This window comes from Crinia signifera, chromosome 3 (genome assembly GCF_055691185.1).
Source record: "Crinia signifera chromosome 3, ASM5569118v1, whole genome shotgun sequence".
In the NCBI taxonomy this organism is placed as follows: domain Eukaryota; kingdom Metazoa; phylum Chordata; class Amphibia; order Anura; family Myobatrachidae; genus Crinia; species Crinia signifera.
In genome coordinates, this window is record NC_139219.1 from 172,616,744 (window position 1) to 172,630,610 (window position 13,867).

General features: G+C 42.1%; 1 protein-coding gene across 2 annotated transcripts in view; it reads left to right on the forward strand.

The window, feature by feature from the left end:
• The window catches only part of PREP (prolyl endopeptidase), a 141,948-nt gene that overhangs the window by 19,151 nt on the left and 108,930 nt on the right, over window positions 1-13,867 (forward strand). For both annotated transcript variants that reach the window (XM_083176964.1, XM_083176963.1), the window contains one exon: window positions 5,444-5,549. In XM_083176964.1, the coding sequence (XP_083033090.1) occupies window positions 5,444-5,549 (106 nt within the window). The remainder of the gene's footprint in view (window positions 1-5,443; window positions 5,550-13,867) is intronic.

The window sequence follows — 13,867 nt, forward strand, 5'->3', positions numbered from 1 at the left end:
GGAGGGTAGATGCCTGCACAGACCTGCCCCTCTCCATCACCGCCCAAACAGCAGAGTGTGGGGAAACATCCTCTCCGATCCAGAGCAGGCTCCACCGTGGATTGTGGGAGAGCTGTTACCTTCCCTAATGACATGTTTTGCTGATGACCACGGAATGTGGAGGATGCACCGCCGGATATGGGTGGCTATTGCACTCATACTCCCCGTGTGGAAAGTGCCAGTGTTAGCGGAGGAGTAGGCTGGATGTGTGCGTTGGTCTGCCACAGTAGCAACAGCTGCTCCATGGTCCCTGGGATTACTGCACTTTATCTTTGTGGTTGTGGGAATCTGCTGTCATATGGCAGAGAGCTGTCACTGGATATTGTTATCTCCACTGAGCATCGGTGCTGTGCTCACACCTGTGCAGGGATCGCATGCTGGAGGATGATGGTGTCACTTGTCATTTTCGGCCATATAATTAGAAAATGTCAAATTTCGGATTCGTGTTTTCTTTGGATGGACAGTGACCTTTGTAAAAGCCATTCTTGGCAAGCATCTAGGACCTAAGGAGAAGCTACCTGCCAAGTTTTAAGATTGTAGGCCTTGTGTTTTAAGAGATTTTGTAATGAGTCAATGTGTGAGTCAGTCTTTGTTCTCTGTCTCTGTGTGTGTGTGTGTGTGTGTGTGTGTGTGTGTATATCACTCACCAGATTTGCAGCAGGTAAAAAAAAGGTTTTTCTTTTTGATCAGGCAGCATGGCACACTTCTCTGTGCCGTGCTGCCTGATTTAAAAAAAAAAAAAAAAAAAACCTTTTTACCTGCTGCAAGACTGGTGAGTGACTCCTTTACTTGGATTTTATAAAAATTAAATCACTGTGGTGGTCCTCTTTGGGATGGTCACCTAAGCATCTCCCTTATTACCTTTACGTGAGAGCTGGCTATCTATCTATCTATCTATCTATCTATCTATCTATCTATCTATCTATCTATCTATATGTGTGTGTGTTTAAGTACAATCACATTATTGTTTTGTTGTTGCTATAATGTGTGTACTATTTTATTTGTCCAGCAGATGGAGCATGCATACTAGCTTTGCTTTCTATGCATTTTTGTGTTTATATTTATAATTTCTTCCCTTTTTTTTATTATTATACTGCTTTAATATATTTTTGTACACCGTAATTTATATTCTTTTAATTGCTGTTTGGTTTTATTCTTAATTATATAAATTAACAAAAATTCAGCGGAGGCGGAGAATTCTGCTTGGTGAAAACAGGTGGATTACTTTTAACCAATGTACTGGCAAAATGTAACGTTACACTTTGCCAGCACATGGAGTAAAAGTAATCCACCTGTTTTCACCACACAGAAGTCTGAGTGCCGCTTTATTCCGTTTTGGTATATTGGAGGTAGCAACACCTCTTTATTGATGGCACCGAAGCCAGCTATTGTGAGCCTCTACTATATAGTCCTGAGTGTCAGGCCCTACCCTATATAATTACATAAATGAATATGTTTGCAGTTTAGATGCCTGATCCTAATGTTAGGATACAAATAATAGGTGTATATTTGTTATCAGTGGCCGACAAAGTACTAACTTCTAAAAAAGGCAAGTGTCACTTTGTTCTCCACAGTTGGCATTTATTTTTGGCAGTAAATAATCTACTACAGATGCCAATGCTTCTCGTACCCACCCTGTAACATGCCTAACCAAATATCTTATGGGCTATAGTCCTATTGTTGTCCCATTAAAGTGTTCTCCGACAAAAGGGTCAAAAACCTAAATTCAGATATGTCTACATGGTTAAATGCTGACACCTGCAAAATCTCAACAAGAAATGTAGACACGATCAAAATATGTCAACAATCTAAATGTAAGGGGTGGGGGTCAGGGTCAGGCTTAAAAGAGGGCGATAACATCATGTTTCAGTTGATATTGTCTGTATCAACATTAGGAACGTGTTGACAATTTGTCTGCTGGCATTTTAAACACATCTACATAATGACTGTGACACATCATGCCAAATCCCATATTTTATAATTGTAGAAACAAATATTAAGGGGTTATTCAATCTGTACTAATATTTCCACCAGTTGAAATATCGCTACTTGCCTGTACAACGCTGTTGTTTCTGACAGCATTGAAGGTTTTAAGATTTTACAACGTAAAAAATTGTCTGATCTGGGGGGCGGCGATCTGTCAGCAGGGCATCTTTCACTGACAGCAGCAGCCGGCACTCTTCCCAAGCTCTCTACAGGGGATACGATTATTTGGTCTACACCATGATGGTCGACAAGCATTAGGTCGACATGGGGTTTTTCACTGTTTTAATGTGCCGACAGGCAGTATTTCATGCTCTACCATCCACTAGGGTGCGGTGGAAGAATAAAATAATGTGAAACTGTGAAAAACCCCATGTCAACCTAGACACTGTTGACCTAAACCCATGTTGACCTAGAACCATGTTGACCTAATGCTTGTCAACCAACATGCTGTAGACCAGGGGTGTCAAACTCAAATTCATCAGGGGCCGCATCAGCAGTTTGGTCACCCTCAAAGGGCCGGTTGTATCTGTAGGACTATGTGTCCACTCTTTATTATCATAAATTATTGTCACTGCATTCAATTATTGTATACTCAGCAGTAGCATTTCCCTCCTGCTATTGCTGTGAACTGCAGTGCATTAGGGCACACGCTGCCTGCACAGGGGGGCAGCACTCAGTCTTAGGGCATATGTCCTGCTTATTATCATGGGACACAGCAATTAATGATGGGCTGCAATGTGCCAGTGCACACCCACACACAGAGGCAGAGAGTTTGACACTTACCCGCTCTGATGCGTCCACTCCAGTCTGAGCTGCTCCACCACCAAGGACACAGCTGCGCTCTCACACAGGCGCATTTCCCCCTCCCTCCTGTGAGTAGCACTCCTCGCACTATCTATCCAGGAGTGGGGGGCAGCGTGCTCCCGGTCACTGTGCAGTGCACACTCAGCAGTAAGTGACCTGGAGCGCACAGCAGCAGCAGCACCATTCACCACGACGGACCTGCTCTTTCCTCTCTCTGGCTCCTATACAGCAGGTGGGAGCGGAGGAGGGGTTGACGACTGGCGGCACTGCGCTAGAGGGCAGACGTTCTCTGGCTTGTAGGCTGCCGCGCATGTGCTGAAGAGGCGGCTTTCTTGTTTAAAAAAAAAAATCGAGAATGAAAGGTGAAGCCTGGCGGCGGCGGCTGCGCGGGCCACATGAAGAGGTCTGGCGGGCCGGATTTGGCCCGCGGGCCTTGTGTTTGACACCCCTGCTGTAGACCAAAGGATCCCAACCCCTCTGCGGCAGTGACCACAGCTCCACTATAAGCACTGATACAGCGGCTGCTGCCAACAGACTCAAGATGCCCGCTGCCCCCCAGTTCTGAATTTTTTTCTAGTCGGAGCAGAATTGTCGGAAACTGCCTCTAAATTGTCAAATTAGCATCTGTTTCCAACAAAAAACTCTGGGATTGGCATGTAATTCGCCAATCCCTGTGCTTTCGAACTGTCAGATTGTTTTTCCAACAGTCCGAGGAATGACCCTGACATTGAATAGACAAATGAAAATTCGACTTATTAATGTCAAAAATAGCCGACCAACATTGAATACCCCCCTAAGTATATACTCTTTGAATGTTTAATATGTTAATGTGTGTGAGTGTTTGTTGCATCATACAGTAGGTATTGCATTCATAGGAATTGTTCTGATAGAATAATAGAATGTTTTTTGTCAGACTGATGTAACCATGGTATGGATTTCCAATGGCTGAGGCATTTGTGAAGATGAATGCATGTTTTAATTGGCCTTTCCCAAGTTTGTCAGCTGGGAATACCTGTGTCAAGCTTGACCTAGTACTAAAGCCAGCAACTCTGTATCCTGATCAGGGACCCCAAGGCACTGGAATAATTTATAGTATATAAAATAAGAATAATCTGCTTGCTCCACGTTCCCAGTATGTTCAGACGTATGCAACATCCATAGCTGCTTATGAAATCTTCAGATATATGCTACCTATCTCTGTCATCAGACAGATAAAAAGGCTGCTCACTCAAGGAAGGTAGATTGAAAATCTCAAGGGAGATTGAAAATATCATCCATGTTCAGACATTGCCTCTGAAATCATAATGAAAATAGTTATATTTCATGTGAAATGTTAATTGGATTACATACACACACACACACACACACACACACACACACACACACACACACACACACACACACATATACATTGTGGTTCATTTTAATCTGTCTGCATGTCTTTTAAGACCAAAGAAAGTGAGGGCTGTCCTGTTAATTTCACATCCTGCAGTTTGCATACAGTAAATTCACACGTTTGAAGAAATATATACTGTATATTGGCGTTTTAATTGGTTATTTTGTTTCAGAGTTATGTTGCAAAAAGTCTGCCTGCCCTTCGCAGTGCATTACCCTTGTGCTCTGGAAAATTTGACCTTTTGTGAATTGTCCTGCTGCACTTGCTAGTTGACCTGGAACATGTGACCTGCTTGTTGGTCTGGAAACTGTGACATATAATTGCAGCCACCCACTAAGCAGGATTTTTTTTTTTTAATTCAAGTACTCATGGGGTGAAATGGGGTAAAATCTTTAAACTAGCAAACGTTTCCCTAGTTGGAACTGGGCATATTAGCTTGTTTGTTTTCCCTAGGGAAAAAAAGTAGGTCATAGGGGTAGACACAAATACAGTAGCCCAACTCCTTTACCAAAGCCCCGTACACATGGTGAGATATTGGCCAATGGACAAAATTGACTCTCGGGTCAAAGCCGCCCAGTTTGTATGGCCTGGCGGTGATGCCTGCTCCCACATCATCGCTGGGAAAGACGTTTATTTGCTGGTACCAGCAGATGAGCGACTTTTTGGACGTCTTTCCATAGCGCTGCGCTATGGAAAGACGTCCACTGACAGCTCCGGACAGGGGAAAGCCTATCTGTGTGTATGCACTGAGCAGCTTTTCCCCCTGTGATGACAGCGATCAACACTGTTCATACACACTGGGCAAAATCGCCCACTGTGTATGGACCTTTAAGTGATTTTGTCTTGATGATAGTGACATAATGATAGTCTATGATCTGGTCAAAATCTCCTGCCAAGATCTCCCCATGTGTACACCCCTTTAGAGTTACAATGTATTGCTTCACATACTGCTAATAGAGCATCGCTCCAAATTGTTTTCACACCGTTTTTCAACCGTACCGAACATGTTTTTATTGTGTAATTGTGGTGACAAACTTTCTACTGAATTTAGCCTGGCATTTACCGAGGCACCCACTAAAATAAATTTAGCGCAGCTCAAAAGAGATGATGCCTTGATATATACTATACTGTAAAATATAATGCGAATACAGTATATGAATACATACATTTTTATTTAGCTGTAATTATTCTTCTTCCCCACTATGTCACTTCCTTTAGGTGTCAGATGATGGGCAGTATGTAATACTGTCTATAAGAGAGGGCTGTGATCCAGTTAATCGTTTATGGTTTTGCGATCTGCACAAGCAGCCGAATGGTATTACTGGTAAGTAATATGCTCTGCTTTTACGTAATGTACATACTGTGCACTTTCAGTTCTTCCTTTTTGTTATTTTTTTTATTTCACAGCGATGTACTTTTATTTGTAAATTTATATAGACAAATGTAAATATTTTTGTAAAACTTCTGCTGGTCAGTTACTTTATGTACGGTACTGTATTAATTGAGATTGTACTATTCATTTAAGAAGACAGACTCCTTCCCCTGGATATGATAATACTGGCATGTGATTAATCAACCATGCGCCAAGTAGGATAAAGGAAAGCAGTGGGGGCTAATGCTTCAGTGGCCTAGCACAATGTAACCTGCAGATCACCACTTTTATCTTATAAATCAGTTGCTATTTCCGCATTAAAATGCTTTTTACCCTGTCAATGCAACTGTAAATTAGGTCATTATCTCACGTACGTGACGTGAAAGTGAATACAGCTGTAATTGTGCATGCCAAAACATATGCTGTACTGACTGACTGCTTGCTTTAACATTGACCTCTTTTGTGTGTACATGATTTAATTCTCATGGATATTTAAACAATTATTTGGTACATTTTGTGAAGTAAAAGTAGGACTTTTCTTAATATTTTTAAGACAAAAGAAAACTCAGAACGAAGCAAATGTAATCTGGGTACTGTCCAGTGCCCTGCATGAATGGCAGATTTGTTATTAGCTATTGAGCTACATTTGGCTGTTGGCCTGGATTGTTTAAGAAAAAAAGTTATCTCTTGGGGGGTGGTAAACCACGCTCCAGAGACCCCCGCGCTATCTTGATTTACTAAAAAACCACAATAGAGAGATATTACCAAAAAGAGCCCTTATAACTACTACAGGTGCGGAGAGCTTGCTAGGCTTTAGAGGGAATTCGCAAGAAAGAAATTTTGGTACACACCACGCTGCTAGACAGGCATAGAGTAAATAATAACCTCACGCTGAGCACAATAATGCAGGACACACTGTATAGTTGTTAAACTTTTTATAATGAAAAAAATATATAAATACAAATAATGATCAAAGATATAGGAGGGTAAGCAACAGATATTGGTATATAATAAACACATATAAAAACAATAACTATGCATGCAATAGTTAAGTTCTGAAGAAGATGGCCTGACTTGCAACCTGACTCAACAAAAATGCTGGCGTCCCAGCTGGGTGATTTATATGATGATGTTTGTGGAGGGCAGTTCACTTGAAGTTAGCCGGTTAGTATAGCAGGAGGTTAGAAGCACATGTTAGCAGGTAGCTTGTATAACCAAAAGAAATCCTTAATTAGTGAGTAAATTGACACACATAAAGTCCCATAAGGATTAGGCAGTTGGTAGGTAAGCAATCAGCTGATAAGCCTGCATGTTAGTAAAGGCAGGAGGGAGGAAAATTATACCTCACCCTCACAGGAGTTCAAGTGAAGGAGTTCTTTACTGTATAACCACAGTGTAGGTCTGCTCCCGGCAGCTGTAGATAGCAGGTCGACAACCACTGATGTATTGAAGTGCAGCCAATTGCTCAGATGGCGAGAAGGACTGTAGGCTGTTAGCAGTGGAAGCGTGCAGCTGCGGGGTCCGGCGCATAGAGCTGAGAAGGGCAGAGGTCCGGCAAGGGTGAGGCAGAAGTCAGGTGCAGTAAGAAACACGGTCTAGCGGATGGGAGCAACACGTTTCGTCTCCTAGGAAACTGAAGACTTTTTCAAACTGCTTGTTTAAAACCAGCTTTGGGTGGAATCATGTTAGTGGTGGTTGGTTTTTTGGCAGGGGGAGGGTAGAAAAAATGCCCCATTCACTTTCTGGTGATCTTCAGACAAGAACTAGGCACATGATTTGAAATCCCTTCTTCAAATAAGGCTACCCTCAACATGCAGATATAGGGCACGATGTCCTTCCGTCGGTCCATAGTAAACAACATTTCTACATTGTGCTGGGTGATTTTGGCCATTGATTACAGGTACCTGAGGAATGCATCATTTGAAAGTGGAAACACCCCCTCTTTCAAATATGGGCATACTGTATATAAAAATCCTTTTTTTATAATGCAGGGTAACATTGTCCTCTTAAAATAGCAACTTGAATGCCAAAAAAAACACACGTGGTTCGCAAAAAAGTAAATGCAAATTGTATTTACTAGCAGCTGACTGCCTCTTTCAAAACTGGATGCCCCTGTTTTTCTGGAAGCCGTTGGGTATTTCCTGCCACCCCTGGACCCCACATAGCTTTGATGCGGGCACTCTTCTTTGGTGCAAAGATTGCTGTAACATTTCTTACTTATTTTTTCCATACTTTTTTGGGGGCCTGCAGACATTGGATGCTGTCACTGTGTGTACAGTTATGTTGTGTGCATTATGGTCACAATGTTGAGATGTGACATATCTACATTCTGCAAAAACCAGAGGGTTAGGTCTAGGATGTGAGACAAGAGGGTTATGCTGTGTACACACGGTACAATTTGACATTCGATTTTGACTATATAGTCCAAATCGAATCGGGATCACATATACATCGTATGGAGATAGAACATGTTTTGAAGCTTTCTATTCCATTTCGATGCCGCTCAGCTGAAATCTAAATGCCAAATAGACAGTGCAGTAATGACTATATACTCCAAATTGAATGTAGCTAGCATGAATTGTATGTAAATAGTACAGGGTTAGCAAAGATTGCATAGCACTCAAATCTAAAGTCGAATAGCAAATGAATCTCACCGTGTGTACACACCACGTTAAGGTTAGGGATAGGTTCGGGGCTAGCATTAATCACATCTGGTTGACTGCTAGAAGTCACCATCACTCGCCGGACCCAGAAGACTCCAACAGAGCCACTGGAGATCTGACACAGCATTGGGCAATAATAACGTTCTAGTCATGCTGACACTTAATCAGTGGTGACATGGTGAATATTATCAACATATACCAAACCCACACACAGTCTTGTGGGCCAATGGGTAACAATTTAATTTTCTTTAGATTTCCTTTGGCTGCGAGTGCCACTGGCTGTGGAAAAGGAGTGGGATTCATCCTTTGCTGTCTTAATGTATACGTGGGGATGAGTCCTAGTTGTTGTGGTTGAAAAAATTGAGAAATTATTTTCAATATGTAGCATTAGTCATCCAGATGTACTTACTTAGTGGATAATTGAAATACTTTCTTTGTGACATCTTTGTAAAATGTCAGTTATTTTGATTGAATGGTCCAATTATTATCCACTTAAATGAAAAAAGCCAATAGTACAATAACATTTCTTCATCATTGCATAAAGAGGAACGATACTCGCATACACTGTACGAGTGGGGAAAAATGTAGCGGTTACTGCAGAGTGCTGATGTTATCTCATTCACCACTTCATCACCTTTCCCTGCATGCTGTCTGCTTCATCCTAATGTATCTTGTCAAGATTGAACATCTTAGGTTATACAGGTCTTCCTAATTTTCTACTCTAATGGTGTGTACACACAGTGCAATATGGTTGCTGAGCAATTTTGGCTTATTATAGCTGAGCGATATATCGCGCAGTGTACTGTTTTTTTTTCTGGCGACTTTTTAGTTTTGACTGACAAGTCACCACTGAAAAGTCATTAAGGGCTGACTTCGGGAGAGCGCACCTAGCCATTTATCGCCCTGTACACAACATAGACCCAGGCGATACTGGCTAATATTGCCCCGTGTGTACAGGGCTTTACCTATATGTATTTGTGTAAACCGTATATGCATACACAAATATGTAGTATTTAGAAGATAGGCCTGTACAAGTGTAATATTTTTTCTTTATAACCCAAAACGTTGTTGATATGAATTAGAATAACTTGTGGTTCAGAAATCTGCTGTCCTCTATTGCTCTAATCCAGGCATGTCCAAAGTCAGGCCCGGGGGCCAAATGCGGCCCGTGCTGTCATTTCAAGCGGCCCACAGCCTCCAGCTGGAAGCAGGCAGAGCATCAGATGTGGGAAGCACAGCACAGGACACTAAAGGTGGGGCCCCGGCGAGCGCACCTTGACCTTGCTGTCTGCTGCAGTGAGGAGGTTCCGGCCGCCACAGTCAGATGTGTTTGGCATCCTACCCCTGCTGCTGCACTCGTATATCACCCTACTCCACAATCACAGTGACAGCAGTGTTTGGGGAAGGGGGCAGCAAGGGGGAAGCTTGCTCCCGTAACATGCAGAGTGGAGGAGGGTGGCAGCGGGAGCCCAAGCATCTCCTGTCCTTGCAGTGCCTGCTTTGCCTCTCCTTCCTCTGGCTCACACAAGGGGCTGGGAAACATACAGAGAAGGGAGGGGGCAGAGTGGGGGACATACTTTGAAGGAGGGTCAGGCTGGGGGACATACAGTGAATGGAGGCAGTGATGGCCATTCAGAGAAGGGGGAGCAGGGGCAGGCTGGGGGACATACAGTGAATGGGGGCAGAGTGGGGTACATAGTGAATGGTGGTCATACAGTGAATGGGAGTCATACAGTGAAGGATGGTCAGGCTTGGGGATATACAATGAATGGAGGCAGTGGACATTGAGAAGGGGGGCAGGCTGGGGGACAGAGTGAATGGGGGCAGAGTGGGGGACATACAGTGAATGGGAGTCATACAGTGAAGGAGGGTCAGGCTGGGGGACATACAGTGAATGAGGGCAGAGTGGGGGACCATTCTGATGTGATTAATGATTCAGGCTGAATGGTTGGCCCCCACACATTTACACTTCACCAAATCTGGCCCTTGTCGCAAAAAGTTTGGACACCCCTGCTCTAATCACTTTAATTGAGACTAGTTTTGAGATCTTTAAACTTTTTCACTTCTTATAGGGGGGTATGCAATCTGGGGTCACGGCTGTCGTTCCCCGCCGACAGCCGTGATCCTGGCCCGTTTGCGGTCAGATTGACCGCATAACGACAGACAGGATCCAATGTCCCACCTGTCGATGGGTGCAAAGGGGCGTGGCCACAAACGGACGTGGATTGTCGATCTGTGGCCTGGATCATGACAATCCTTAGCCGTTATCGGCAGAACGGGCCCGACAGCTTCTGAAGTCGGGCCCGTTCTGCTGTGATCCCGCATCAATACTGTCATTAATGCCAGAATTGAATAGGGAGCTACCGCTATTTCCCATGTCAGAAATAGCAGCAGCCCTATACTGTGCTCTTCCACATCCATGTGTCCACAAGGGTGTATGTGTGGTGACCCGCCAGTCAAGCATATTGCTCTAAAACCTACATCATTATTGTGCTCTCATTAGGTTTGTCTCTGGAACTTCTGGAATTTCTAATTTGTGTGCTGTAATGCCCACTTGGGTGTTTTCTTCTTGAATATGATATGAAGTGCGCTGCTCCTGAGCTGTTTCTTGTGTATGTTTAACTGGCGACATACTGGCGTTTACTGAGCAAGTAGGGAACTATGGGATCAAGTGCTTGTTCAGATAATTCTCAATGCCATTTAAAGACTTTCCTTTGATTTTGTCATTTCATGCCAAAATATGATAATTGAAATCCATTAAAGGAGAAAATTGAATTCTATCCCTACTGATGCTTTACATTATGCATTTTTCACTTCTTTGGTGCCTGTTGGGAAGGGTTTTAATTTTGAGTTGTTTTTTTTTTTTTCTTTTTACTGAAAACCAATTGAAAAAAATTAAAAAATACATAACACTCCAATGAATTATTTACTCAGAATGCATTATAAAATGATTTTCATTAATATTCTATTACATTTAAAATGTGGTTGCAATGTAATTCACAATGGTGAGTAAAACACATTTTTATGAATATATTGCAGTTTTAAATCTGTGTAGTATATTTTTATATAACAACAGTAGCTTGTCCTAAGCAAATATGTGGTTTTCATGCAATATTCATATTCTGTATGAAAATATTATTTTCGTAGTGTATAAGGCAGCATGACTGCCCTCTTATCAGTAAAATAATGTGTGCACAAATATAATAATTAAATCGGCACTATGTAAAGAAAGTAGTAAAGACAGGGTCGTGGAGTCTGAGACCATTTTTGGATGGAGTCGATAGAGATGTTCAGGCTCCAGCTCCAATATTATATATTATTATATAAGTTTCTGTTCTTTTTTTACAAGTTGGTCTGACTTATGAAGGACCTTTTAAAGGATAGGGAGAAGCTTTTAAGTACCTGAGAGAGAAAAATCCAAGTTGAGGTAAAGGTAAACTTAAAATGCCAATGCAATTTATCAAAATAGGTGTGAAAATTGCCAGACCAACATTTTTATTCATCATAATGACCTGTAATGTTTCCCTTTATATAGGAAATATAATCTTTTTTTACAAAACATTCTTTTTTTACAAAACATTCTTTATTTGAATTAATTAAAACAAATGTGAGCGCAGCTGGCATTTTTATCGGATATTTTGCACATATCTAACAGATGTTGGCAATCAAAGGGTTAAGAAAGGAACACAGGTCTTATTCAGGAGGGGGATTGGTGAGAGTGATGAGTCCAGTGGGAAATGAAAAGCAACACTGTTACAAAAAAGTACACAAAAATACAGCATAGTAGTATTCAGCACGGGTCAGCTGTTCCATGTTGAATCCCACTATTAGTGTTACGCTAGGCTTTTTTAGCGGGGTGCTGCGCCCTTCCTGATTTTTAAAGGCCAAAATGCGCCCTACCCCCACATGTTGCAGCAATCAGTATTGCTAAGTGTCATCTGTAGCTAATACTATAATGGATCCTTATAGTGACATCTGTAGGTATCATGAAAGATCAAATAAATATTCTGTTTTGTGCAAAATGTTAAATGTCATGCTAGACTGCAGAACTTTGCTACCCTTGAACTAGCGGGTAGCTTGAATCTGCAGAAATCCTGTTTTGTGTCATTGAAGATTCGAATTAAGGCCAGAGATGCAGATGTGGTGGTCACTAATTAAGCAAAGCCCTGTAGTTTTATATGATCAATGACCCTTGTTTGTATTCATCACTGATGGTAATATAATACTCTGTTATGTGACATTGTACTCTGGGCAGTGTCACGTTCTCTAGTGTGACTTGAAATGTGTTTTCCTGTTTAGAAATGCAGGGTGAGCTGTAGGTTATGCTGTATAATCTTTTGTTTATCGATGTGGCATTCCAGATTTCATTTTCTCCATGGCTATAACACTGATTTATTAGGCACAGCTCTTGGATATCTTCATTTTACTAACTCCTTTTAACTGCTGGAACATTATTATTGGTCAGTATCTGATTCCACTTTGTCAGCAAGACAGAAAATGAAGACAATTGCGACTTGACTCTTCGTGCAGTATCTTATTGCTATTGTAGTTTTAACCTTTTACAATATTTTAATAAACTACTGTATGAGGTTTGTTAATCTCGTAAACTGGATAATTGGGTGTTTCAAAATGCTGCCTTTATAATGAACACCTAATGTACATGATATAGTTGGAGGATGGCGCTTAGAAAAAGGTGCTACTACCTGCGATGTCCAAATAGATGTGTTGTATATAGTTTAACTTTGCAAAAATTTAACCTCGGTTATTGTCAAGTTTAAACTACAGTACTTACAACCGATCTATTTTGACATGACAGGTAGTAGTTCCTTTTTATTTAACCCTGTCCTCGAAATGTACCTAGTTATATAAAAAGCCTTCTTGCCACCTTGTATTTGTTAAATAATTTAAATCTTATTTTAAATAAGGTCTCTTAACTTCCAATTTTCTATTTATTTTGTATGAGTAATTGGTAAATAAAATGCAGATTTTAGAACATGTATGTACTACAAAATTGCAGATATATTGTATTATATTGGATCGCCCACATAACCTTCAAAAGCTTTCTTTCTAACTACATCCCATCAGGAATGTTCTTTGTAATTTGGGACTGCTATATTATGAGGGCCTATCCTTCCTCCTCCTCTCTCCCCCCCCCCCCCCCCCCCCAGATTGTAAGCTTGCGAGCAGGACCCTCCATCCTCAATGGCAGGTATTCAATGCTGTTTGCGAGTGGTGACAGCGAGCAGGTCTTCCTGCTCGCTGTCACCACTCACCTTGACAGCATTCAACACAGCCTCCGCATCCGCCAATTCCCCCTCGCTCCGTTTTTTTGAGCGAGGGGGAATTGGCGGATGCGGCTCCAGAAGCAGCAAGACCCGCGGCTAAAAACTGCGAGTTTTCTGCAGCATCCGCGGGTCTCGCTGTTTTGGGGAATTCTCGCCGTCCTGTGACAGCGAGGATTTCCCCAGTATGTTGAATAGAGCGAGCGGCCGGCGCGGGGGTTAAACAGCGAGGATCGCTTGTTTTCAGCAATCCTTGCTGTTTAACCCCCTCGCCGGCCGCTCGCTGCGGCATTGAATACCCCTCTATGTCGGGTCTGTAATCACC